This window comes from Taudactylus pleione, unplaced genomic scaffold (genome assembly GCF_031769625.1).
Source record: "Taudactylus pleione unplaced genomic scaffold, aTauple2 ptg000152l, whole genome shotgun sequence".
NCBI lineage: Eukaryota > Metazoa > Chordata > Amphibia > Anura > Myobatrachidae > Taudactylus > Taudactylus pleione.
The window spans coordinates 1771252-1796240 of NW_028284554.1; the positions used below are offsets into that span (position 1 = coordinate 1771252).

A 24989-nucleotide genomic window follows, 5' to 3' on the forward strand; every position below is an offset into this window, starting at 1 on the left:
TGTGGCTTGGCAGGTGCGGCTGCCTGCCTCCAATTCTAAAAAATGGAGTGCCCATTTGTCCTCTCAGTTGCTGGGTGTGTTATTGGTATCTAGGGATGGGTGTCCTATGTAAGATATGGTGTTCTGTTGATGGTCTGCTGGTGGGGGGATGGTGTGTGTCGATCCTCTGTGTGTTGACCCACCCTTGTTCTATTGAATGTCTGGCAAGGTTTTCGTAGTTCTCTGTGTCGGATGGGTCTTCTATTTCATGTATGCTGAAGGAGATGTCGGTATCAGAGTCTGTGTCTGGATCTGCGTGTTCTAACCGTATCTTTGTTGTGTCAGTGTGTTGGGAATTGTGGATTTTGGTCATGTATTGTTGGTATGTGAGATTGAGTTTTTTGTAGATTGGCGAATTCGGGGTGTTCTTATGGTTGAGTTTGGTGGGGTGAGTGTTGTGGCCCCTTCTGTTTGTTGACTGTTTGTCGGTCTGGAGGGGGGGTTGGGGTGTTTCTGTTTATTATTGGGTTTGGGGCTCTTGCATTTGTCTCTGATGATTTTGGCTTTTTTCTTTTCTATGATCGATTCCTCACTTTTGTAAAGCTTCTGTCTCGTGAGGGTGACTAAGTTTTTGAATTCGTCCTCACGTTTATGAGGATCTAGGGCAATGTCAAGTTCGGTTATCTGGGTTTCTAGGGCTTGGAGTTCTTTTGTGTGTGTGTCTATGATTAGTTGTATGAGCTGTGCGGAGCAGTCATGTAGAGTTTTGTTCCATTTGGACATGAATTCAGGGTTGTCGGTGTTGTGGGTCAGTGCTTTGTGGATGATGAGGCCTTTTGGTGTGATGTTATGTTTGAGGTACCATTGAAGGATGTGGGAGTCCCACCAGATTTTGGATTCTCTCGTTGTGAGTTTCTCAAGTTGTAGGTATGTCTTGCAGAATGATGAGCTGTTGGATTGTAGAGTGACTCTATGTTCTAGTTCTGCAAGCAGATGGTTGGCCCTATCTAATCTAGTCTCTCTGAAATCGAAAATTCCCATGTCGGTGTTGATAGAGATGGTCTATGGTGGTGTAGTGTTGTAGCAGGGGCATGTGCTGCAGACGGGAGAGAGGAATGACAGTTGTGTGGGCGGAAGGGGGGAGGGTGTGATGGATTGGAAGTGTAAAGGTCTGTGGGAGGTGATGACGCGGGGGCAGATTGCTGCGTGGTGGTAACGGGGGTGTGTTGCGAATCTCCACACTCACGTCATCCACCTAGCCGATAGATCAGCACCCCCCATCCGCCTGCCCGTCCACAACCCCTCTTCACTCACAGTTCTTCACCCAATCATTCCACCGTTCCCATCGCCGTGCTGCCCCCACACCCCACACCACTCCACCATCCGGCCACTCCACAGACACCTCGCCACTACCTCCCATTGAATTTCCATACACCCAGCCCTCCCCTACTCCCACATCCCCCCTTCCACCCACGCACCTGTCATTACTCTCTCCCATCCGGCCAATCCTCCCACACTTCCCATTGGCTTCCTACCACCGAGCCCCTCCAGACTTCCATCATCCTCTGACCATGCACACTACACACACACCTGCCCCCGCATTGGCCATTTCCGGACACACCACCCTCATACCAGCATTTAAGATGCCAATACACCACATACCAGTAACCTTCATGATTAAGGCACGGCCGACAATGCTTTGGAGATCCACATCAGGCCACCGTCAGAGAACTGCGACCGAAACCCCACGTGATCGCCAGAGATCCCCCTGCCGCGAACAGTGACTGTCCATCACAAGGAGCCGCCAGCACCTCCGGCGAGCGGCATCCCCACCTTGTGACCACAGAACTCCCGGCACCCAGCCCACTCACCCTCACCCAATATCCGGTGACCTCACTCGCAGGAGTCACGAGGAGCCGCTCAACACCGCCTACAAGCGGCATCCCATATCCGGACACTTACCCTCGGTCGTCCCGCTTTTCCACGTGGCACACGCACAGGGAACAGGCGCGCATCCACACACCACGGAGCTGCCAGCCCGTCGCAGCCCATCGATCCGCAGACCCAGCCCGGGTCCAGCTACAACGCTGACCCAGACACCTCCAGTCTGCCAGGACAAAAAAGAGTGCCAGAATCAGCAGCACGAGGCACAGCCACACCAGGAGCCGCAGCATACAAGAGCAGCCAGCTGATCTGGCGTTTATACACCATTAAAGACTGCCGATCACCATCACCATCTCCCCTTATCGCAACGCCTACCCAGGCACCTACCAGTAGGTAAGTTGTACCTTTTGCGGGACGCCGCTACTACACCATCCACCCCAAACAGACTTCCACCAACACATTGCCGGGCGTTAAGACTGTTGACCAAAGGTACAACAGGACAATGTGCTGGTCCAGAACTGCACAGTAAGGAGCCCCCTAAAAGGGTCCACCCACTTTCCCCCCGTGCAACCATTCTGCTCTACCCCCACTGCCCCTTGGGTCATTCGTTCTCAAGCAGCATTGTGCCTACTTAATAAAGCCTTTGACCCAACACCACCATTTAAGTCTCTCTGTTACATACTTCACTGTTACCTACCAACATTACACACTCCCTCATCCACTAGAGAGCACGCCTTACCCATATTCTACCAGTCTCTATCTCAGGTAGGAACAGGTACTCCTACCATAGGCACAGCACTCTCACACTCCCAACCCCCTTTCCTTCCATATACACGCACATTTCCTCTCCCAACATCTCCCCCCCCCCCCCCCCCACTCCACTCCTACAGTCATACCAGTGGGCGTGGTTCACCTTCTTTATCCGCTATATTGCTTTATAGTTTATTGTAACAGGGTTATGTATGTACTGTATAATCCTGGTTTGATAAACTAATATTATACAGAGAACTCTATGGTCATTTCATGTTATTTCATTTGATGATAGGGGTTATATAGTGGGGACTAGGATTTATAAAGCAAAGAACAGTATAAGGAATTAAAGCAAAGAAAAGTATCCCTAACATGGCAAGCCATGGCCTTACTGTTTTAATTGTAATTTTATACTAGGACACAGTGGTGAAAGGGTTAATCTGTAGGCCAAATATTTGGTAGAAAAGCAAGGGATAGATAACAAGTACACAGAAGGAAGTGTTACTATTGTGTTATTATTGCAAGTCTTTTCTAGAAATTTGGACAGATAAGCTTTCGCCTGAATACTAGACAAAAAAATACAATTAATTACAGCGAACCTAGATAACTATTCCTTGGATACTTGTTCATTTCATTGTCTTCTCAAATTTAAAGAGGATCTCTGCACACAGTAAAGTTAAGTCTTGGTGACTAAAGGGGGTCTATCACAATCCTGGCTAGTTTTTATCTTTGCTTTGATACTTACCTCTGCCAGCTACTCCATGGATCTGTGTTTGTAATTCTCCTGGGAGATATGCTCTGGCTGAATCATGCTGGCTGTGACAACTCTGTGTGTGCAGACTGCTCTCCTCCCCACACTGATTAAATCACCTGGACTCTGCTCTGTCTGTGAGCATTGCTAGGTCTTATTGGAATCACAGGTGTGGTCCTGATTCTCAAGGGCTGCAGAGATGATTACTCCCTCTGCATGTGTGCCTTGCTTCACTAAGAATGCCACTGCCAGACCACCTGTCTGTATCCACCAATTGCTGCCAGACTCCAGGTATATAGATCCTCCTCTGATAGCACTCTGTGCTTGAACATCTTGTTACGTCCTGTGGTGTACTTACTTGTGATATAGCTGTACCTCTGTGTACCAGTATGTCCCAGGCTCCTGCTGGTTCCTAGACCAGTTATTCGAAAGCCTGCTGCGTTCAGCTATCCACGCTACCGTCTCTCACCTATGGCCCCCAGGCCGCTCCAAGTAGCTTCCATGCGGCCAGCTTCTCCACACGGCTCCCAGGCCTCACCAAGTAGCTTCCACACTACCATCTCTCACCTATGGCTCCCAGGCCACTCCAAGTACCTTTCACGCGTGCAGCTTGCTCCACACAGCTCCCAGGCCTCACCAAGTAGCTTCCACACTACCATCTCTCACCTACGGCTCCCAGGCCGCTCCAAGTAGCTTCCACGCTGCCAGCTTCTCCACACGGCTCCCAGGCTGCACCAAGTAGCTTCCACACTACCATCTCTCACCTACGGCTCCCAGGCCACTCAAAGTATCTTCCATGCTGCCAGCTTCTCCACACGGCTCTCCTGCCTCTCCACGTAGCCACCCAGCTACCAGCGTCTACCCACGGCTATCCAGTCGCTCCACCTAGCCACCCAGCTACCAGCATCTACCCACGGCTATCCATCCACTCCACGTAGCCACCCAGCTACCAGTGTCTACCCACGGCTATCCAGCCACTCCACGTAGCCACCCAGCTACCAGCGTCTACCCACTGCTATCCAGCCACTCCACGTAGCCACCCAGCTACCAGCGTCTACCCACGGCTATCCAGCCACTCCACGTAGCCACCCAGCTACCAGCATCTACCCACGGCTATCCAGCTGCTCCGTGTAGCTACCCAGCTACCAACGTCTACCCACAGCTTCCCAATCCACAACAAGTAGCTTCCACGCTACCATACGTCTGCAAGCTCATCTGCTGGTACCTCGACCAGCTCAGTCAGCCTACCTGCCGGTCCCAGTCCGTTCCCTCCAAGTTTCTTCTGGTCTCATTCCAACGTCTCAAGTTTCCAGTTGCAATCACTCATCACCAAAGGCAGTTCTCACTGCTACCCACTTCTTACATTAAAAGAGCTATTCATGTTACCCATGGTTCCAGTCCAGCCGGCCTCCAGTGATTCCAGTTCATCACCTGATACAGTTAATTCACTAGCACCAACTGTGACAGTATGTTCAAGCCTAACGATGGTGGCGGATCAAGCACCTAATCCTGGATCAGGTGCTTTCCGTAACCTAATCACTCGTTTGGATTCACAGGAGGCGGTACAGCATCAGGTACTACAGCTTCTGCAAATTCTGACTAACCGGCTAGATGATACTCAAATCTTACCTGAACCCCTAACTATCTTCCATCAACTGCTGGAACAGCTACAGGCTCTACTCAGCAAAATCTTTCAGATCATTCCTGAATTTCTTAGAGCTACCTCTGTCTCAACTAAAAACTCTGTCTTGGAATCTCTAAGAACCAAAGATTCTTCCATGCCAATTAAAGAGAGACATCGAAGTTACCCGTGCTCCAAGCTCTCTGTGGCTGAACGCCAGCGGCATAAAGATTTACATCTCTGTCGCTATTGCGGAGCTTCTGTCTCAGTGCCTGTTCCCGACCTGTCCCGGATTCTGCCTGTTCCGGTCCCGTCCCGGATTCTGCCTGTTCCGTTCCCATCCCGGATTCTGCCTGTTCCAGTCCCATCCCGGATTCTGCCTGTTCCGGTCCCAGCCCGGATTCTGCCTGTTCCGGTCCCAGCCCGGATTCTGCCTGTTCCAGTCCCAGCCCGGATTCTGCCTGTTGCAGTAGGGGACTCCAGTTGGCAACCCCAGGAGGGGTCTGCAGAGTCTCAACCCCAGGAGGGTCCTCAAGTCTTGTAACCCAAGAAGTGCTTTTGAGTCACTCACCCCAGGAGGAAGTCTCTGTCCTCACATCCCAAAAGGGGGGTTTATGTTCCATACCCCAAAAGGAAAAGTCGAGTCAGCTTCCCCAAAAGGGAATTTTGGGTCCCATACTCCAACAGGGAGTGTCAAGTTCTGTACTCCAGGAGGGGACCTTAAGTCTCTCACCCCAGGAGAGGGTTACAAGAATTATGCCCCAGGAGGGGGTCTCAAGTCTCGCACCCCAGGAGGGGGTCTCAAGTCTCGCACCCCAGGATGGGGTTTCTAGTGCTATTCCCCAGGAGGGGAATTCAAGTGCCTCATTCTAGAAGGGGATCTCAAGTCTCGTACCCCAGGAGGGGGTTTCAAGTCTCGCACCCCAGGAGGGGGTCTCAAGTCTTGCACCCCAGGAGGGGGTCTCAAGTCTCGCACCCCAGGAGGGGGTCTCAAGTCTCGCACCCCAGGAGGGGGTCTCAAGTCTTATACCCCAGGATGGGGGTTCTAGTGCTATTCCCCAGGAGGGGAATTCAAGTGCCTCATTCCAGAAGGGGATCTCAAGTCTCGTACCCCAGGAGGGGGTCTCAAGTCTCGCACTCCAGGAGGGGGTCTCAAGTCTCGCACCCCAGGAGGGGGTCTCAAGTCTCACACCCCAGGAGGGGGTCTCAAGTCGCGCACCCCAGGAGGGTCTCAAGTCTCATGCCTCAGGAGGGGGTTTCAAGTTCCAATTATCAGGGAGAAGAGTCTTATACTACAAAATCTGATCCTGGTTCCTGTTCAATGTCTCCTGCTAATATCCTTCCAGAGGATGACAGTTCCTGTAGTCTGTTCTCTGCCTCGATTGTTGAAGCTGCTGTCTCTTGCTCCTCAGGACTCCTTCCAGTTCCTTTAGTTAGTCCAAGTACCGAACAGCTGTCAACTTCAGTTGTTTTGACTCCTCATCAATCGGAGCATCCTCAAGTCTCTTCCAGCTCTGCACCTGAGTGTGCTCCACAATCATCGAACACACAAACTTCATCGGATACTCCAGGATGCATATATTTCGATGGGGACTTATCGCAATATTTTGCATTACTGAAGCATTATGCTGCAATCATGGAAGCAGATCCAGTTTGTGGTATCACTCCTACCAACTTTACTAAGTACCTTTTCACTTCCTTTAGAGGTGAGGCGTTGGACTGGGCCAACCCTTTCATCGAGTCAAAAGATCCTGAGCTTCTAAGTATAAAAACTTTCAGTGAAGCTGTTATTAAAGAATTTGCTCTTAAACCTGTCAACCAAAATTCTAGTAAAATTCTCAGTTCTGAAAATCAGTCCAAGCAGTCTGTTGGTTCTACTTAGGAATCATCCTCTGCTGAGTCCTCCACTTCCCTGAAATCCGAACAAGGTCAAGTTTTCAAGGGCCAACGTGCTGAATTCGAAGCATCCAAGGAGAGTGGCACTACAGAATCGGCATCCCTGAACATGAGATGTGCGCCCACCTCCTTGTCTTCTTCATACAGCGGTACCTCCCAAAACACCATCAAAATTGGTTATATTTCACTTAGTTCCTCCCAGGAGTCCTATCAATGTTCAAGTCCTACTAAACCTTTGATTTTACCTTTAGATACTAACTCGGAATCTGAACTCGATCCTGCATATGATAATTCTCCATTCCCTGAAAACCATCTGCCATTTGACCCTGTCCTTTCCAGTCATGTATTTCCACAGGAGTTACCAGAGATCCCATGTCCGTTGGTTGGCACAAAACGTTCTCACAGCAGAAAGAAGAATTGACGAAGGTCTTGAAACATCTCCTTTGAAGAATTTCCACTCCTGGTATTCCAATAAATATAAGAATTAAGAAGATGGCTAAAGAGATGTGTCAAGAGTGATGGTGTCCCTATGTTAGAAGCTCCTGTAATGTCATGTTTGGAAGAAAGTTTTTCAATTTTCCGGGTGTCTCATTTTTTCATGTTCTCCTATGTATTTATTTGGGTGTTCGGAGTCCACCCATGAAGAGGGGGTTACTGTCACAATCCTGGCAAGTTTTTACCTTTGCTTTGAGACTTACCTCTGCCAGCTACTCCATGGATCTGTGTTTGTAATTCTCCTGGGAGATATGCTCTGGCTGAATCATGCTGGCTGTGACAACTCTGTGTGTGCAGACTGCTCTCCTCCCCACACTGATTAAATCACCTGGACTCTGCTCTGTCTGTGAGCATTGCTAGTCTTATTGGAATCACAGGTGTGGTCCTGATTCTCAAGGGCTGCAGAGATGATTACTCCCTCTGCATGTTGTGCCTTGCTCCACTCAGAATGCCACTGCCAGACCACCTGTCTGTATCCACCAATTGCTGCCAGACTCTAGGTATATAGATCCTCCTCTGATAGAACTCTGTGCTTGAACATCTTGTTACATCCTGTGGTGTACTACTTGTGATATAGCTGTACCTCTGTGTACCAGTATGTCCCAGGCTCCTACTGGTTCCTAGACCAGTGTTATTCGTAAGCCTGCTGCATTCAGCTATCCATGCTACCATCTCTCACCTATGGCTCCCAGGCTGCTCCAAGTAGCTTCCACGCTGCCAACTTCTCCACACGACTACCAGGCCTAACCAAGTAGCTTCCACGCTACCAACTCTCACCTACGGCTCCCAGGCCGCTCCAAGTAGCTTCCATGCTGCCAGCTTCTCCACACGGCTCCCAGGCCACACCAAGTAGCTTCCACACTACCATCTCTCACCTACGGCTCCCAGGCCACTCCAAGTAGCTTCCACACTGCCAGCTTCTCCACATGGCTCCCAGGCCTCACCAAGTAGCTTCCACGCTACCATCTCTCACCTACGGCTCCCAGGCCGCTCCAAGTAGCTTCCACGCTGCCAGCTTCTCCACACGGCTCCCAGGCTGCACCAAGTAGCTTCCACGCTACCATCTCTCACCTACGGCTCCCAGGCCACTCAAAGTATCTTCCATGCTGCCAGCTTCTCCACATGGCTATCCTGCCTCTCCACGTAGCCACCCAGCTACCAGCGTCTACCCACGGCTATCCAGCCACTCCACGTAGCCACCCAGCTACCAGCATCTACCCACGGCTATCCAGCTGCTCCGTGTAGCTACCCAGTTACCAGCATCTACCCACAGCTTCCCAAGCCACAACAAGTAGCTTCCACACTACCATCCATCTGCAAGCTCATCTGCTGGTACCTCGACCAGCTCAGTCAGCCTACCTGCCGGTCCCAGTCCGTTCCCTCCAAGTTCCTTCTGGTCTCATTCCAACGTCTCAAGTTTCCAGTTGCAATCACTCATCACCAAAGGCAGTTCTCACTGCTACCCACTTCTTACATTAAAAGAGCTATTCATGTTACCCATGGTTCCAGTCCAGCCGGCCTCCAGTGATTCCAGTTCATCACCTGATACAGGTAATTCACTAGCACCAACTGTGACAGGGTCAGCTTTACTACAGTGTGAAATAATGCAAATCACAGACAGACAATGAGCTCTGCAAAGGAACAGGTACATATGAATGTTTTTACTACTGGCAAATTATGCAAAAACAGTACATTTAACCCTGTAATTCCCAACAAATACACCTCAGGTGAGATGCCATGGAACACACTGCTAGAGCAGGTTTTTACACATGATACTTTTTGTATAAATAAGCGCAGTGTGTTCAATAAAAAAAAAAGTTTGCAGATGTTAGACAAACTGATACATGCATTTGAGGATACAATTTGTAGAACAGAACATGCTAAGATGTTGGCAAATAACATAAAGATAGATGCAAATACTTATTGCATTGCCAGTGCTGTATTGAAAAAGTTAAAAAGGTGTGTACCCTACAATCACAATTCCAAGATAAAGATTTGAGCAATATTGATAGAGGAAGACAAATTTATATGCTTGAATCTCAATTGTTAGAAAAAGAGATATATTATGCGGCTGTTGAGAAAGAATTAGCAGTACTGTATACCGAGAATAATGAATTAAAAAATAAAGCAGCATCCAATGAAGCTTTAATTGCGGATTTAAAGAATAATTTAAGCAACAAAACCCAAATGATTGAAAATATATCTCTGCGCTAAAATATATGGAGTTGAGAACGGTATGGATAGAATCATGCACTGTATAAATGATAATAATCACATTTAATAAAAATTCATACAAATACTACAATAATGACTGGTCATAAAACATATATATGGAAAAAAATAATGTAAAAAACTTTAAGAATCGGACTGTATATTTTGTGAATATAAACACACTTAAAAGAGGTGGATCTAAATTGCACAGTCATATATAGGAGCCCAGTCTGTTAGGAATTGGGACAATCTACACATCCACACCTGCAAGTAGCAGTGTGGAACCAAGCGTATCCGAGCGCTCAGTGGAGAAAAATGTCAAAGTTATTTATATTGAGCTCTGTGGAGCTTCATACCATCAGGTGGATACAATAGATGATCTCCACAGAAAGTTTAGGGGAGCCCTCACGGATAAGCGGCAGATGAAAGGAGCTCCAGCCACATCTCAATCCCGGCCTCTACCCTCAGAGCTGCAACAAGTCTTCTGTCTCTGCTCGTCAATTGTAATAAAGGCAGGTAGGTGTATAGTGTTTCCCAGGGAGTCCACAAGAAATCCTCTGATGCATTTTGCTCCACAGAATATGGGCTTTATCAAAGAGTGGCTTGTAGATCCACATGGACCCTTTTCATATCCAGCAGGTAATTACTCATTGGTGTCCAAATAGGTTCAATTAGTTACACCTGTTCAAATCATTAGCATGGCAGCTAAGCCAAAACTAGATCCACCTCTTATCCACCTCTTTAAGTGGTAAATCTGAATAATAAATAAATAACAGTCCATTGTGATACTTACATAACAAAATTAATAAACGATGTAAACAAGAAATATTAATACATAAAAAAAATAATGATAATGTGCATGATTGACAAGAAAAAGTGATCTTAATAATTTAGACAATCTATCTCACAGGAGTTATTCTTATTACTAATATTTCACTAAAATATGTAAAAAACTTCCTTTAAAAGGAAAAGTATTCTTTGTGAATATACATATAAAATAAAGATGTTCTTTATTCATCGAAATAATAAATAATATAGAATAAACTAATTGAGCCAATGTGTTCAATGGGTCTAGAACCCATGACCTTCAGTATCCCAGCCCATAGCCTTACTATTACACTATCTCTCAGCAGATAAACCATTCTGTCAAAAAAAGGAATCATGTCGTACATAGTCTAGATATTAAGACATATAGTTGCTCTCATTCTTTTACCACACATCTTTAAGGATAGACACGGAAATTGCTCCTAAAATGATCTATTTGTTGAAAAATGAGGGGAATATTTTCTCAGTCCTAGAGACAAAGGTTTCCTCCACACATGCTTGTTTAATGGATTAAATTAATCCACTTTACATCATTCGACTAACTATCTAGAACTAAGTGATGATTGCCCACCTAAAAATCGAACTGTGAGACCATATTATTAAGGGTGCATGTAAGTGGTGCTTATCATGGACACCTGTTGGAATGAATCTTTGAAAGGACTAAGGGGGTCATTCAGATCCGGTCGTTAGCGCCGATGCACTTGGACCGGGTCGATGGCCCCCACAGAGCATGCGCACGACGGCGCCGTTGTGCGCATGCATGAGACCCGCTACGATCGACAGCGCCGGTCATAGCGGGTCTCGATCCAAAGGGGGCGAGCTGTCGATGTTGATTGACAGCTCGCCCCATTTGGAAGGCGGGCCGGGGGGGTGGCAGCCCAAATGGGGGTGTTCCCATGGGAACGCTTACCGTTTGGGGGCGGCCCCACTGACATCACTAGTGATGTCAGTGGAGAGCTTCCGGCTCAGACAGCCGAAAGCTCTCCGGAGCTTACGACAAGTGAGACCCTACCCTAGGGTCTCGTCGTAAGCCCCGATGGTCGCAATGGTCTTGACCATCGCGACCATCACCTTAGGCGGTCCTATCTATTTATTTTTATTAATTTTTTGTTGAAATAAAATCACCCTCGGAGGAGATAGTCAAATCCAAGAAATTGTGTGGCTAAAAGTGTGAGTAAATTTTAAATTACAATCATTATTATTAAGGTGTGAAATAAAGTGACGTGCCAAATCTTCTTCCCACCCCAAATAATCAGTAAATCGTCAACCATAGTACACCAGGTTTGCACTGAATGGTCCCATCCACACATAATCCTCCTCAAATTGGTCCATATACAGGTTCGCAAATCTCGGTGCAAACTTGGTGTAGATGGCCGTTTCCTAAGATCTGTAAAAAGAACTCACCCTCAAAAATAAAATAATTATGTTCTAAAATAAAATTGATGGCAGACAACAAAAATTCCTTAAGTCCCCATGAGAATTCCCCATCTTTTTAAATGAATTTTTCTACAACTCGAATGCCTTCCCATGGGGTATATGAGTATAGAGCACTTTCACGTCTAAAGACAAAAAAGCATAATTAGATTTCCAGTTGATATCTTTTATTTGATTCAATAGATGTGTAGTATCTCGAATATGGGATCTCAGGGAGACAACAAACCTTTGTAAAAAGTGATCAATAAATTGTGATAAATTAGCTGTAAGGGATCCTATACCTGAAATAATGGGGCACCCAGGGGATACTGTGAGTGATTTGTGAATTTTGGGTGAGTGAAAAGGTATAACCGGGAAATCAACATTAAAAAAACCCAAATGATAACAAATATGCACAAAACTATAAATTATTTATCTAACATGGTGTCTAGGAAACAAGTCTGTGTAACTGAAAATAGAGGCAGTGAGATGGGAAGCATGGGATATACTATGCCCATACTTACTCATGAAGGTGTAACACCCCCAGTGGGTAACACCAGGTACCCTGTAGCATGTACATTAAATTATTCCCCATTACCCATTGGGAGTGTATCTAATGTTCATGCACATGTTGATGACCCTGTTTTTGGACTCAGCAATGGATGGCAACCGATACAGTCTGCTCCTATTCTCCAAACAGGCAAGAGTAATGGAGCTGGATTGCACACTCCCTATAGAAATGATAGCATGGAGAAGACGCAATTCCTGTGAAAAATTCGTAAGGAAATCTCAAAGTATGACCCCAGCATAGGCCGCTTTACCTCTTGTGATATTTTTGAGGGACACTGCCCCAGAATATCGCATGGTTTTTTAAATTATGGTTACCCATTCACCTTAAACAGAGGTATGCCACAACTGACTACTCCCAAAAATGGTATATTTCATGATAAAGAAGAGAGACTTTCTGCTCTCATGAAATTGGCAACAGGTTATTGGGAAGTAACCCCAGATATTCTATCTAACTTCTATATAACTTTAAACCCAACATACATGATGAGCCTTTGTCTCTATGTGGTAGATTTGAAGCCATGTATAAGATCACAGAACGGAAGCCCCACAAGGCATGATACGCATGTTTGTGGAAAGATTTACATACATTGACACAGCAATTCACTTAAGTGAGGCAAAAGAATCAACGCTTGCAGATGCAGCGATGCTTATAGAAGAATACAGGCAAGATTTATTGAAAGACAAAAGATCACTGAAAATCAGGGACCATGTTGTGGTAAATGGCAGATCACGAGGATGGCCGATACACAACTTATGGTAATACATACATCCAAACACATCATACTCCTACAGCTCCACCTCAGGAGAAATGGGGTAAGGTTCGTTGCCATGCATGTTTAAAGAATGGACATATACAACATAATTGTCCACAAGGGGCACACAGAAAGTACAGTATGTAAACAACCTGGGCAATAATAATGGATTCAAAATGAAGCCTTATTATAACAGACAGGTAGAAGACCCAACCTATATTAACCCATATACTCAAACAGATGCAGCCCATAGACCAGATGCAAAAATGCATTGCACTGGTGGGTACGCACACAGGACAAGTTGAAGAACCGGCCCATGTGCAACCACATACATCGGGACCTCTACAAAAACAAACACAGAAATGCCTAGAGCATGTGAATAACTGTACAGTACAAAAGGCAATGATAGCAGTTCGCACATCAGATGTCCCTACTGGAAGTCTGGTGCAACAAATTATTGAAATTCATGCTTGATACTGGAGCAGAAATTTCAATCACCAATGTTGAACATGATTTACATCCAAACAGCCCTCAGTGTGTGGTGATTGTAGTTGATCACCAACATGGGGTGGTTAGAGCCCATAGAATTGAAGAAGATACTTTAGAAATCAGCAATGACCTCACATTAAAAATCCCAATGTGGTATTACACTGGTTCTGATAAAATCATTGGAACTGATGTAGTGACACAGAATGGGTGGATCTTAGATTTAGTGAATTGCATGTTATGGAGAGGTCTGAGAAACTCAAAGGTCTGTGTGATAAAGCAAAATCACCTAGGACCACCCGTAAACGTAACTGATGACACTGTTAATATGGTAGTACACAAATGGCCAGAAATCTCTCACAGTAGAGATCTGGAACCAATTGTGTACCAATACCCAGAACTATGGGCCCAAGGAATAAATGACTGTGGAAAAATGGTTTGTGTCCAAGTGGATATACAAGGTCCAGATCCACCACCTCAACGTCAATATCGTTTTCCCCCTGAAGCCATGGAATCAGTCATAGAAGCTGTGACTGATTTAGAGTCAAGGTGGGTGGTCATATAGGGGAATTCCCAGTGCAATAATCCTTTATGGCCTGTTAAAAAGAAAGAGACAAATACTTGGAGACTTACCATTGATTTCAGAGTTTTGAATAAGTATACCCCAAAGTCAGCACAAGTGGTTGCAGAAACACCAGACATAATGGCAAGAATAAATGGCAAAAGACAAGTATTCTTTACCATTGATGTAGCCAAAGGTTTCTTCTCAATATCATTGACAGAAGACTGCCATTACATACTTGCATTCATGGTGCAATATACACTATACATGTTTTGTGCATTACCCCAGGGATTACACAGTAGCACCACATATTTTCATCAGGGACTAGCAAGTTTTGAGTGGGTTTTCACAACCAGATTGCCTGTTGCAATATGTGGATGATTTACTCCTCCATACAGAAACTATGGAGAAGCAAGTCACTCTTCTACAGGAATTGTTAGGCCTCCATTTTCATGCAGAGCTCAAACTGAGTCCTCATAAGGCAAACCTGGCTAGGTCAGAGGTCATATTCCTAGGAGTTAAGATTTCTCATGCGACAAAAGGTATAATGGCTGCCAGTATTGCAGCAATGGTCAAGTTTCCCAGGCCTGGCACTCTACAAGACTTATGCAAGTTCTTGGGGGTTGCAAACTTCATTAGGGAATTCAAAGAGGATTTTGCAACAAAAGCAAAGCCCCTTCAAGAACTGCTAAGAGGTGAGGAACCTTCATTAAAAGACTGGGCAGAAACACAGGAAGTGGCATTTTCTACCCTGAAAAGAGATCTTTCCTTTTGCCCCAGTGCTAGCCACTCCATACCCAGAAGGTGAAATGGCCATTCAGACCCATGCTGGCCCAGAGTCTATATCAGCAGTCCTGCTACAACAAGTAGGATCTGCGAGTAGACCACTAGGGTATTTCTCAAGATGCCTTTCACCAGTTGAAAGAGGTTTTGATGAGTGTGCAAAGCAACTTGCAGCCTTTCATTATGCTGTCAAAGTGACTGAGCATATTGTAGGGTTCAGGCAGCTCAATGTGCAAACACCACACTCTACATTAACCCTCCTACTCTGGGACACGCTTCCTGGAGTCTCTCATAAGAGGTTTGGGAGGTGGATAATGGACCTCAGTGGATGGAATATCAAAATCTGTTACAAGGCTAAGTATGTCCTTTCCAGTTGTTAACCACAACTGGAACAGAGCATGATTGTGGTCAGGTAACACATTCCTTTACAACACTATTCATCTGGATGGGTCATTTGTGACAGGATATGTGGTCTTGGATGAGACCACAGGAACTCAGAGTCTGTGTAGACTCCCAGGTCACCTGTCAGCCCAACGTTCTAAATTGGAGGCAGTGAAGGAAGCACTCTTCCTCCATCCCCCAGGGAGATGTACTATATATAGTGACAGCTTATATGTAGTGCGATCTCTCACATTACAACTTTAGACTTGGCTAAAACATGGATTCGTGGACAGTCAGAATAAATCTCTGGTGCATGTTTCAGTTTTAAAGGAACTTTTGGAATGGGGTATGACCCATCCTGATGATGCAGCTATCATCAAAGTGCCTGGCCATTAAAAAGGGAGTGATCCACTAATCTTGGGTAACAATGCAGCAGATGAAGTGGCAAAAATGGCAGCAATATCTGGGATCTTTTGGGATCCGGATGCTGTCCAGGTGGCAGTATGTAGAAAAGTCCTTGAAGAAGGACCGGTGTCATTTGAAGAGGAACAGGCAAAAGACTCTGTTCTTATGACTCACAGAATTTCACCACAAGATCCCTGGTCTATCAGACAGGGTATACTGTGCCACTCACCAGGAGAAGGATTAGAACCTCTCCCTGCAGTACCCTCACATCTTCAAGTGGAACTGACGAGGCTCAATCTTCAGCTTCTTGGACATCCTGGCCAGGATAAACTTTTCTCTCTTTTAAAGAGCAAATTATATTGGTCAGGAATGTTCAAAACAGTAGAAAATGTCACCCAACAGTGTTTGGTGTGTGCCCAAATCAACCCTCGGACACCAGCTCTTAAGCCAGTGTTACAGCATGTGCCTCCTGCAGAGGGGCCCTGGTAAACCTTACAAACAGACTTCATAGTACCACTACCAGCTGCCAGCTGAAATTGTCGCTATGCCTTGGTAGTAGTTGACATGTTCTCAAAGTGGGTAGAAGCCATTCCTACAGCGAATGACTTAGCAGCCACTACAGCACGGGTTCTATGGGAACAGATTTTGTCACACTGGAGTATTCCTAGGATCATAGAATCTGACTCAGGGATTTCACTGGCAAGTTCATGAAAGCCCTTTGTGAACTTCGGGACATAAAGCAGCACTGCCATGTTTCTTATCATCCCCAATCGGCAGGGATTGTGGAACGAATGAATCGGACCATCAAGGCACGGTTAGCCAAGGCACTGTTACAGAAGGGCTCTTCTTGGGTAACAGCCTTACCCACAATACTTATGGGTATTAGGGCTACGGAAGCATCCACCACAGGGATCACTCCGTGAGCTCATGACAGGTCACAAAATGCCACTTTGTTTCCCTAATGAGCCACAATTGTCAAATCCCATTAAAGATGCTGTCGCAAGAGATATGTTCCTGCAACAGGTGCAAGATAATCTCAAGGGACTTTTGCCTTATGCAGCTATGCGGCTGCATAAACCCTATCTACAGGGGGAGACACCTATGTAGGTGATTTAGTAATGGTTAAAGTTTTCCAGAAAGCAGGTCCTTGGGATGCAAACTGGGAAGGGCCATTTCAAGTTCTTGAAGTCATGGGTGATACTATGTTAAAAGTACAAAGACCATTGACAACTAAAAAAGAATCTCGAAGGAGGTGCAAGGTATTCTGGGTACATATCGATCAGGTAAAAACCACATGTGCTGCTTCCACTCAATAGAGTTCACACACCTTATTGAACAAAACCAAGTAAACATTTTATGGACTATTTTGTATATAATAATTTGTAAATAAGTTTTTCTCTCCTACAGGCCAATGAGAGCAGGTTGTTTAAAAATGGACTAATATTTAAAAAGGTTCCACAGGATGATTAAATAATTGGGTACACCTAGTTTGTGTGTTTGGAAATGAATAGGACGAAGTTACATATTGACATACCTGCATTATGTATACTAATATTTCCTTCTATTTTTCACAGTACATTGAAAAGCAGGCTAAAGTATATCAAAGAGCCCAAGACTTCTCTGAGTCTCCTCAACAATGAATACACAGATTATTGTCAGGAGAAAAGGGGGGGTTATATGGGTATTTGAAGGATGAAAATTATTGGAAATAAGAAAAGCAAAGGCATTGTAAGAAACTTTAATGCCACCTAGTGGAGAAACCCATGTAAAGTTTAGTCTGTAACTCTCGCAAAGGTTAATGATGTGTGATTTTTGGAAACTCCAATATGGAGCAGACAGTTATAAATTATCATAAGTGGGTGGGGAGGGTCAGCTAATACTCGGTGAATCTGTTTTTCATCCATATAGGGAAATCAAGTCAACAACAGGATATCTGAAGACTGCAGGCAGATCGGATGGAGACAAGATGTCAAATTTGGTAGGAAAGGTGGAGACATTCAAAAGTACGGATATCTTTTTCTTATTCAGATGCTGATGAGGCCCAGCTGTAGACAGACGATATTTCTGGCAGATGACTGCATGGACCCTAAGATGATCAGATGGAACACAGATAGGAAGGACCAGGATACAGATGATCCAAAACTGATGTCCAAGATGACTACACCCCAGAAGTGCCCCTCACCTCAGTTGGTGAAGAAGATGACATCAAAGAAACAACTAGAGACTTTTAGATTAAAAAGTTGGTGGACATTCAGAAAGGGCCTGCTGTTTACATAGGAAGATTATTTTTGTCCTTGCATAAATACAAAAACCAAGTTTTTTTTCCATCTACCTATGTCGTAGGAGTGAAATGCTGCTTCTCAACCCTTTCATTACTTCTTACTCTGAACTGTAGAAAGTGCATTGTCATAATTCACCTTCTTTGATCATGTTTTCATATAAACACTAAAATAGTGACATAAATATACATATGTCAGTATATCTGTTGAGAACAGGCAGCTGCCATCAGAGGGACTTGTTATAGGAAAATTCCCCAAAGATGTCTCCTGTCTTGAAACTTTACCCTTCTATCTCTCCCCCTCCTTTGTCTGCTCTGCCAACTGCAGAACCAGTAAACACCAGTTCTCACATACACACACACACACTTGATGAAAGAATAGAGATTGCTCCCCCCGTTTCCTGGGTCAAGTTACAACCAGACTCTTATATGTGATAAACAAAGGCTCTGGGGACAAATGTGCTAAGACTGCAAGCTGAACAACATTTAAGCCAAGCCTGTGATCTCCAAGGACCAATAAGTATCTATATATATATATATATATTGTGACACAGTTAGGTTAGGGGGTCCCTCTCCTGGGTAGAGGACTCCTTCCTTACACACACACACACAGCAGGGAAGCAGCACACCAGTCTGGATGCAAGTACAAGCTGGTTGGCACCAGTCTTTATTGTACAATGACAGAAATATAAAGAAAACATAAATATAAATCCTAGCCCTGTCGGGGCACTAACTTCACAGGTAGTTCCCTCACTACCAGAACCTGGCAGGGCCTAATGCCCTCACCAGCAACAAAAGGCACAGCACAACGCTCTCAGTTAGGTTTTCCAGTGTTTCTGAGCAAACTCCCTGTCTGCTCTCCCAGGTGAGACAATCAGCCCTCAACACACTAGGCTTATATTGGCCACTCTCAGGTGGAAAACTAACAAGCCTGATACCAGGCTGCGAGAACCAAAACCTGGAGTGGCCGTGGGTGGAGCCCTCCCTCTCCTCTCACCCACAACCCCCAGGTCCCAAACCGGCTTTTCAAAAACACAAAACTCAAGCCTGCTACACTGCAGACTTTCTCCTGGGGATTTTAAACACATAGGACAGGAATCTGGGATAAATGCCCCTGCCACAGGCCACTTTACCAGTGATCCTATCACATATCCCCCCCCTTTGTTTCGACCTATGGGGCGGAACAACTGAAGCCCCCAAACAATGAACGCGTAACAACGCGTCTGCTTTAAACAACAGGCCCCCTGGCCTGTGTTCCACCGAAAATTTAAAAGTTTGTAACGCCCACTTTATGGCCAACGCCTCCTTCTCCACTGTGGCACTGGGTAGGCATCGAATTTTGAAACACTGTTCAACTTTCGGAAGTCATTGCGGAAACGCACACTCCCGTTGGGCTTTGGAATCAACACAATGGGATTTGACCATTCACTATGTGATACTTCAATAACCCCTAACTCTAGCATATTTTGAATTTCTTTCGACACCGATGCTCTTGGTGCTTCTGGTAACCTATAGGGCTTTAGATTAACTTTAACCCCTGGGTCAGTGATGATGTCATGTTTAACGACCGAGGTTTTCCCAGGTACGTCAGAGAACAGCACCCTATTTCTAACCAGAAACTCCTTGACCTCTCGTTGTTGAATTGCCGACAGGGTTTTTGCCACTGTCACTTCGGGAACTAAGGGCCCTGGACTTACTGGAGGGGCTCGGACGGCCAACAGTACCGTTCTATCTTTCCAGGGCTTTAACAGATTTATATGGTATATCTGTTCCGGCTTTCTTTTCCCCGGCTGGTAAACTTTGTAATTGACCTGTCCCACTCTGTCTAAGATTTCAAAGGGCCCTTGCCATTTAGCCAAAAGTTTATTTTCCACAGTGGGAACCAACACTAACACTCTGTCCCCAGGAGCAAAGCTGTGTAACCGAGCATTGCGGTTGTATACCCTCTGCTGTGCCTGTTGAGCCTGTTCCAGGTGCTCTCTCACTATCGGCACCTCTATAATAGGCAATGGAACTAGTGGACCCTTAAAATGTGGTCTGGGAGCATGATACTGACACTCAGGGCAGGATAAATCCTGACACATTGCCATGTGGGGATAGGACAAAGGACTATCAGGGTCTACGGGTTTACCATCAACTACCTTTACATTCTCCCTGGCTTTTACCAAAGTAGGGTCATTCAACTGCTCCACGGCAAAGACCTCTCTTCTGACCTCTAAATCAGGCAGACGATCACCTGGCCCAACAACACTTCCCACCTCAATGGGAGGCACATCAGTTGGCGGGCCACCGTCACGCTCCGCATTCTCTAGTTCGCCAACCATAGTAGGAAAAGGGAATAACTCTGACTCAGAAGAAACTCCCTCCTCCACTATATTGACAACCTTCTCAAGTGGACCGGGGTTGTTCACTTCTGGAACAAAATGGCTTTCCCACAATTTCCAGAAGTGAGCAAAGTCTCTCCCCAATATCGCATCGTACATCAGACCAGGCACCAAACCCACAGAAACTATAGCAGAGCCACATGGTGTCTCGATGTTCACCTCGGCAGTAACATAATATCGATTATCCCCATGTATGCAGGTCACATCAACAGTTTTCCCCTTATGCCTCAAGGGGCTCACCAGCTCAGTTTTTATAAGTGTCACCAAGCTACCAGAGTCTAACAGTGCCTCTACACGGTTGCCATCTACAGTGAGTACACACATGTGCTTATCAGTCTCAGCCTGCCGGTCAGCCGTACAGGCTGTCTGTGCAAAGAAAGACCCCCTGCGGTAGACATGAGCAGTATCACATTGCATAGGTTCAGTTGTAAGTGAACAATTAGCGGAAATATGGCCGAAGTCACCACACCGGAAACACTGAATCATATTAATGTCTAGTCGTTTACGGGGCAAGAACCTTCCTGGCCTGGCAGACCTGTCTCCAGGTTCTACACCCTCAGTCTTAGGTACATCCCACCGCCCAGCACCCTTCTCCCCTGGAAAAGTCTTACCAGTGTCTGTGGGAGTTCGCCGGTGCGCCATCGGGGCTTGGTGGGGCATACTCCTCAGCTCCTCAGCCTCCACGTACCTCTCCACTAGCTCGACCAACTGGTCCGCGGTCTTTGGGTCTGCATGGCTCACCCACTTGCGCAGAGTCGCGGGTAATGATCGCAGGTACCGGTCCATCACGACCCTTTCCACGATCTGTGGTCCCGTCAGCGTCTCGGGCTGTAGCCATTTTGAGGACAGATGGACGAGGTCATGCATCTGTGAACGTGGAGGCTTGTCCATATGGAACTCCCAGCGGTGGACCCGTTGAGCACGAACAAAGGTGGTGACTCCCAAGCGAGTTAGGATCTCCTGTTTTAGTTTTTTATAGTCCTTGGCATCAGCCAGGCATAAGTCGAAATATGCTTTTTGTGGCTCCCCAGACAAAAAAGGTGCCACCAGACTTGCCCACTGCTCCTGGGGCCAACTCTCCCTTTCGGCCATTCTTTCAAATGCGGCGAGATAGGCCTCCACATCATCGCCCGAAGTCATCTTTTGGAGGAAGTGACTGGCTCGTACGGAGTGAGTGGTGGTGGGAGGACCAGTATTAACATCTCTGGGCCGGGCGACCAGGTGCTGTACCACCTCTCATATGGCCTGGCTGTTTTCCGCTAAGGCCTGGCGGGTTTCCTCAATGGCGACCTGTTGAAGTCTGTTAGTCTCCTGCTGAGCTCTGGTAGCTTCTAGCTTCCTGCTGAGCTCTGGTAGATTCCTGCTGAAGTTTGTTCGTCTCCTGCTGAGCTCCTGTTGCTTGGAGCAAGGCCTTAATAATTTCCTCCATTTTGTTCTGGGGTGTAGGTTGGAAGCTGAACCTTGCCTCTCTGAGCATTGGCTGATGCCTCCTCTATGGGACTCCAAGGACACAGTGTTATTTCCACACTCACAAATTGGGTGTCTGTCCCTTTAATTTTTAAATGGAAAGTTTTCCTCTCGCTGCAACTTCAGTGTGTGTGGTTGCCCGCATTCTCCACCATATTGTGACACAGTTAGGTTAGGGGGTCCCTCTCCTGGGTAGAGGACTCCTTCCTTACACACACACACAGCAGCAGGGAAGCAGCACACCAGTCTGGATGCAAGTACAAGCTGGTCGGCGCCTGTCTTTATTGTACAATGACAGAAATATAAAGAAAACATAAATATAAATCCTAGCCCTGTCGGGGGAACTAACTTCACAGGTAGTTCCCTCACTACCAGAACCTGGCAGGGCCTAATGCCCTCGCCAGCAACAAAAGGCACAGCACAACACTCACAGTTAGGTTTTCCAGTGTCTCTGAGCAAGCTCCCTGTCTGCTCTCCCAGGTGAGACAATCAGCCCTCAACACACTAGGCTTATATTGGCCACTCTCAGGTGGAAAACTAACAAGCCTGATACCAGGCTGCGAGAACCAAAACCTGGAGTGGCCGTGGGTGAAGCCCTCCCTCTCCTCTCACCCACAACCCCCAGGTCCCAAACCGGCTTTTCAAAAAGCCGAAACTCAAGCCTGCTACACTGCAGACTTTCTCCTGGGGATTTTAAACACATAGGACAGGAATCTGGGATAAATGTCCCTGCCACAGACCACTTTACCAGTGATCCTATCACAATATATATATATATATATATATATATATATATGTGTGTCTAAACTGTATTTTGTGTGTAATTGAATATGTATTGCTTTTTAGTTAATTGTAACAGGGTTATGTATGTTTATGTGTATTCCTACTTTGATGAACTAATATTATACAGAGAACTCTATGGTTGTTTAATGTTATTTAATGTGATGATAGGACTTATATAGCGGGGACTAGGATTTATTAAGCAAGGAATAGTATAAGGAATTAAAGCAAAGAAAAGTATCCCTTAACAGACATCATCAATGCAAGAGATAGGTTTGGCACAATATTATAGCAGACGGCCTCTGTGTACTTGCAATTTTACATAATACAAAACAAATGCTAGAACTCAGATAGAAATAATAAAAGATACAAATACAATAAAGTACACAAACTAAGAGTTCGGCACTCACTTCCAATGATTTCTCAGTCATTTCCTCATTAGCACAATCTGGATGAAGACGCTTTAGAATAACATCATCTGCTCCTTTGGTGTAGAGTTTAATCTTTCCTTCAGGGTTCCTGACTTTAAGTAAATGAGTTTTTGCACAAATCAGACATACAGTACAGTACATGTGATTAAAACAGTCCCAAGTCTCCCAAACAAAGAAAAGGACTGCTTACCCAATATAGACATCCGTTTGCGAACACTACTAAAGTCAAGGAGAACAAGGACTTTGTAGGTTTTCTCTTCTCCAAGCTCATTTGTAGTGATGGTATCTTGTGTACGGGACACAAAAACAAAGCCAAAATTTCTTGCTGCCGTCACTAATGCTGCCTCATCAGGACTTGCTGCTTTATACACCAGCTCATCTGATCAAAGCAAAGTAACAAAGGTATTCAAAGGAAATGGCAACCAACATCACAATCTTTTACAGTTTACACTTGCCCATTTTGCTGAAGCCTCTTCTCAGTATGGACAGTGAGCTCCAACAAAGAGATCAGGACCACGGCTTGCAGAAGAGCAGAAAATGATAGGGAATAAAAAAATATTTGGGGCCTTCCAAAAGGGGAATGTAGGGAATAGGGATATCCTACTGTATTTACATATTAGGGCAGATATCTCAAACTTTCTGAAGAGGACAATGGAAGAATTTACCCTTAGCAACCAATCAGCATCTATATATCACTTATCGGGGTAAATGTAATAGCCTGCGGACTGCAGACATTGGCAAGTTTCGAGCAAAACTGTCTGAAGTAGCAATCATTTAAAAGGCAAAACCAGGTTGATTTTGCCTGTGAAATGACTGCTACTTTAAAACATCGGGCAGTCTCATACAGAACTCGCTGATGTCTGCAGTCCACAGGCTATTACATTTACTGTACCCCATTAAGTTAATTCTGTATAATGATAGCTAGAAGCTGGGGGCTTGCTAAGGGCAACTTAGCCACCTGTCCTGTTTATAAGATTTAATACAACTCCCCCAGAGTAAGTTCAGGCAGATCAAATCATTGGTAGTGAAGTGGAGGAGGATGCTGAGAGGTTGTAAAGAAGAAAGAAGGGGATGTTAAGAACAGGAACAGTTTAAAGAAGTGCAGAGTGAAAGGAGTAACTACAGGAATAGTGGGCAAGCAGTGCCCAGCAGAAAAGAGGAAGAGGTGGGAAATGTATTAAGCAATGTCAGGTAGTCAGAGAGAATAGTTTTGTTCTTTGTCATATTTAACACTGCTAGAGAGGCTGTATAAATTGGAGGACATTTTATTATTCTTGTTCAGTAACCTATTTCAAGTTTGCTATTTGCCAATTGTTATATACAGTACGTAAGTCTCTACTTTAATTCAATGGGATGGACTGATATCGGTGTGGCTTTTACAGCACAGTATGTTGTGTGTCACAATCTTGAAAGATCTGTAATGTACTGTATATTTAGTGCCTACGGAAGCAACTCTTCAAAGATTGTTGTTTCTGCTCTAGTGGTCAGGTACGATCTTTTGTCTTTCACCATCAACATTTTAGTGAAGATATTTTACAAGAAATACCATACTCAGCTTACAGTACATGTATACTGAAACACACAATGTATGCGGTCACCTTGGTAAACTTTAGATCTCATATAAAAGCCTAACCTGAATCTTTTCACCACAAAAATATACAAAAAAGCCCAGATTGTAAATGAAACAATTTCACGATCTAATCATCTGCAGCAAACTTTAGCAGACACATTAATTTAGCAGCAAAATTGAGAACAATGAAACCACACAGCATTAATTTTAAAATAACTTCTGTTGTTAGAATTCTTATATTTTATATTTAATAAATAACATTTTGTTTCATTATTACAGTGGACCAAGGGCCAGATTCAGCCAGGAATGCACAGA

General features: G+C 45.3%; 1 protein-coding gene across 1 annotated transcript in view; it reads right to left on the reverse strand.

Annotated features, from left to right (window-relative positions):
• ATP8B3 (ATPase phospholipid transporting 8B3) overlaps positions 1-24989 on the reverse strand; it is a 308036-nt gene that overhangs the window by 157609 nt on the left and 125438 nt on the right. Inside the window, exons 15-16 of the mRNA XM_088474277.1 lie at positions 23295-23483; positions 23084-23196 (exon numbers count right to left, since the gene is read on the reverse strand). Of these exons, the coding sequence (XP_088330403.1) occupies positions 23084-23196; positions 23295-23483 (302 nt within the window). The remainder of the gene's footprint in view (positions 1-23083; positions 23197-23294; positions 23484-24989) is intronic.